The sequence below is a fragment of the Notothenia coriiceps genome, unplaced genomic scaffold, assembly GCF_000735185.1.
Source record: "Notothenia coriiceps isolate Sejong01 unplaced genomic scaffold, NC01 NC01_scaffold00000211, whole genome shotgun sequence".
NCBI classification, from domain to species: Eukaryota; Metazoa; Chordata; class Actinopteri; order Perciformes; family Nototheniidae; genus Notothenia; species Notothenia coriiceps.
In genome coordinates, this window is record NW_011332912.1 from 1 (window position 1) to 4,159 (window position 4,159).

Below are 4,159 nucleotides of genomic sequence, written 5' to 3' on the forward strand. Positions count from 1 at the left end.
GGAAGTTAACCTAAATTAAATCCAAAATACACATAAAACTACAACGAAGGCAACAAAAACAATGCAACATCTCCTTCAGTCTCAGAGGACACAAAGTTGGGTTATCTACAGACAGTGACTAGCTAAAATCGCTAGCTAACTCCCGTTTCTGATAACTTACAACAGATTTTCCGCTTAACTGCAACTCGCGGGATTTGCGAGATTTGCGAGATTCAGGTTACCAAATAAGGAGTGAGAGTGACGCGTAGAGGAACCGGAAGCTGCGCTAGCCTCCGGTGGCTACCATAATGCTATCATTTAGTTTCTCCGATTTTTGCACAAAAATGGATTGATGGACCATCAATAATTTTACTGTACTTGGGGTTTAACAGATTAACTATCGCGGGCCGCCAGAAACATTTCCGAGGGCCGCCATTGGCCCGCGGGCCGCACTTTGAGAACCCCTGCTCTACAGTGACATGTCTCCATGCTTTTATGTTCAAAAAGCTCTTTGTTGTTCTCATACTGCCTGTGCTGCAGCACCTCTTTTCACCCTCTGTCTGAAACCAGAGCCCAGTTTGCTCTGATTGGTTAGTAATCAACTGCTTAGAGATGTGTAGGAAATGTCCCACCCCTTAGCCAATAGAAGCACGAGTGTTACGTACACTAGGAATGTCTCTGTTATGGAAGTCAACAAAGGAGTCTAATGGAAGCGTTTCAGGCAGGGGGGGAGTGAGTGTGAGAGAAACTCCCTCTGGAGGGAACTTTGGGATTTTAGTCTTGGAAGACCATTTACATGCACAACAAACAAATAAAAACATTCCAGGAAAGGGAAAACCCCCATAAGCATAACAGTTCAATGTTACCCATTCACCTACTCCATATTTTCTCTTTGCCTACAATTGTTGTAATGAGTCATTGTAAATATGACACAAAAGAAAGCAAGTTATCACATTTCAGAGGCTGCAACAAGAATATAAACAATGTCATAAGTCAATAAAACATTTTATTATACTTTTTTTGTACTCACTTTGACTCGGCGTATAAGGGCATAACATTCTTTTAACTTTTTTTCATACTCATTTGAGTTTAATTTTGCAACATTGTGCATTTCTGTATCACACAGAGACGAGTCGGCCTCGGCTACGTATTATTTACGTGAGAAGACAGAGTCGGAGAAGGCGGACAAGACCGTGTCCATCACCTCCACCTCGGCCCAGGACACCCTGATAGAAGAGTGGATGTACTACAGGAATCTGCAGCACGGAGAGAACGAGTTCACCCTCCGGAATAAACAGGTAACAAATCATACTGTAGTGTGGGAGAGGGGGTCAAAGTGCGAAATGTTGCTCAAAATAATGACAGCAAAAACATGTATTATCACTCTTTGTTTGAAAGGTAGAAAATACTTTATTCCTCTTTTATATTAAGTGGGTTGGTATAGTGCATGACACGGAGACAACTCTAACCACTATTTCTTTAATCTGATCTTTTGTCGGACATTTGAACTTAAATCTTGGCATCTATGCTATCTTTATTGTTTGTAAATGCTACATTTTATTTAGAATAGTGCAGCGACGACACATTTTCATAGCTCCATCCTGAAAGTTAGCATTACAAGGGCTCCCTCGACAAAAGCCATTGGGATTATCCATCCAGTTTTGGAGTATAGCAGAAATTAGGATCTGTGGCAAACAGAACGCGTTTGTAGTTAGAAGGCCGATATAAGGTCCGTGGTTAACACAAGCTGAAGAGATCTGCACGTTTTGTTCTACCACATAAAATACCGCAGTAAATACTCCACTCATGAATGAGTCATATAAATAGTGGTTGCTAACAAGTGGCTAAAAAACATCACACCGCCACAAGTCCACCTTTAGCTTAGCGGTGGTGATGCGCGGCCATGTGACCGTGATGTAGTTCGTTTATATCATTACGTTAGCTTTTTACTTCTGCCGATTGGATTTACGCTTAAAATGTGGAGATGATCCTACTGAACAAAATGTGTCAAGTATAATAAATGTTTGTTCCCATTGCTTTTAGTTGAGGGACCCCTTGCAATGCTAACTTCCGGGTCTGACCTACAAAAATACATCATCACAGCACCACTCAATAAACAAACTACATCACAGTCACATGACTTCATGTCAACACCGCTAAGATAAAGGAGGCTAATGTTTGGATAGATGACTTTTAGTAGTCTTCTTTAGTCACTTGTTTGTTGTTAAAACAGATTAAAATGCAGACTCTATTAATCTGAAGTTTTAAAGGCTTGGTTTTGTGACGTTGTGGCTTTGTTTCTTCCCTTCTAACCTTTGTGAATTGTTGGCGTCATTCCCAGGTGAAGCAGAGAGCAGATGAATGCATTCTGGCTCTGGACAAACTCATTGAAATCAACTCAGGGATACCAGTGCAAAATGTTTTAAAATCTAAATTTGACTGGACAACTTTGGAGGTAACCTACTGAGAAAATGTGACCTAGTTTTCATAGATTGTGAGTTTCTTTTGAACAGTAAATCATCCAACGGGCAGCAGCACATGCACACACTATAGAATTTAGAATAAGACAAGGAAATATGTGCCTAGTCCAGGTTTCAAACAAGCAGGATGTCCTCCAGCATAGGGGGCATTTCGACATGTATTCTTCCACTAATACATTAAAATGCAACTGTTGAATATTTCAACACTAGGCTCTCATCTCTGTGATGGAATTTTGTTGACAACCATTGAAATATACACAATGTCCTTTTACCTGTGCTCTGATGTCAGAACCTGGTGTTCACATGATAACAGCTGACAGTTAACCTGTGTCCCCTCGTCCTTCCTGGTGTCCCCTCTCCCAGAACTCCATGGATCTGTGTCGGATCGCAGCGGTGGGGCATTCCTTCGGGGGAGCGACAGTCATCGAAGCTCTCTGCAAAGATGTTAAATTCAAGTATGTGAAATTACAATGAACATCCAGGTCTCCTACATTATCATAACCCATGTTCCTGAGAGGCAGTAACAACTAACAGGTTGTTAGGGTAAACATCTTAACCAAGATATCCCCATTAAACTTCCCCAGTTGCTTAATTTCAAGTTTTCTGAACGTTAAAATATGCAAATCCTATTATATATGTGCAGATATGCATACATTTCCAGGTAGAAATTTGAATATTACAAATAGGCCAGGTTCAACATTTATTAAGGTTTCATTTTGTTGACATTTTAAAGTCAGAAGACATTTTATAAACTAATTTGTATAACTCCATAAATCAGAGAAAAACAGCCATTGATTAGTTAAGACAAGTATTTCTCGTATCACACTTTTTCTGAAATTGAATGTCTTAATATGCAATCAGAGCATTACAGTGGGGCAAAAAAGTATTTAGTCAGCCACCAATTGTGCAAGTTCTCCCACTTAAAAAGATGAGAGAGGCCTGTAATTGTTGTGGAGCCCCAGATCGAGGGAGATTATCAGTGGTCTTGTATGTCTTCCATTTTCTAATAATTGCTCCCACAGATGATCTTCACACCAAGCTGCTTACCTATTGCAGATTCAGTCTTCCCAGCCTGGTGCAGGTCTACAATTTTGTTTCTGGTGTCCTTTGACAGCTCTTTGGTCTTGGCCATAGTGGAGTTTAGAGTGTGACTGTTTGAGGTTGTGGACAGGTGTCTTTTATACTGATAACGAGTTCAAACAGGTGCCATTAATACAGTTAACAAGTGGAGGACAGAGGAGGCTCTTAAAGAAGAAGTTACAGGTCTGTGAGAGCCAGAAATCTTGTTTGTTTGTAGGTGAACAAATACTTATTTTCCACCATAATTTGCTAATAAATTCTTTAAAAATCAGACAATGTGATTTTCTGGATTTTTTTGTTGTTGTCATTTTGTCTCTCATAGTTGAGGTATACCTAGGATGAAAATTACAGGCCTCTCTCATCTTTTTAAGTGGGAGAACTTGCACAATTGGTGGCTGACTAAATACTTTTTTGCCCCACTGTATGAGTGTATTGGTTTGTGTTGGTGTGTGCGTGGGTGCAGACCTGCAGCAGCGTCCCGTGTATGTGGTTGTGTTGGGTTGTGGGTCCGGGCTCAGCAGAGAGCTCCTGCAGCAGCGTGTGCACGGTGGAGGGGACCTGGGTCACCAGCACGAAGGGGACCAGGGCCCGGGCCGCCATCTCTCTGGTCCGATACACTG

At 41.2% G+C, this 4,159-nt stretch overlaps 1 protein-coding gene across 1 annotated transcript; it reads left to right on the top strand.

The window, feature by feature from the left end:
• Positions 1–1,067: 1,067 nt before the first annotated feature.
• Positions 1,068–3,150, top strand: LOC104948995 (platelet-activating factor acetylhydrolase-like; the record flags this gene model as incomplete). Its single annotated transcript, XM_010775300.1, has 3 exons — positions 1,068–1,277; positions 2,321–2,434; positions 2,823–3,150. Coding segments are annotated over 3 exons (435 nt in total), but the record flags the coding sequence as incomplete, so codon positions are not given.
• Positions 3,151–4,159: the final 1,009 nt, after the last annotated feature.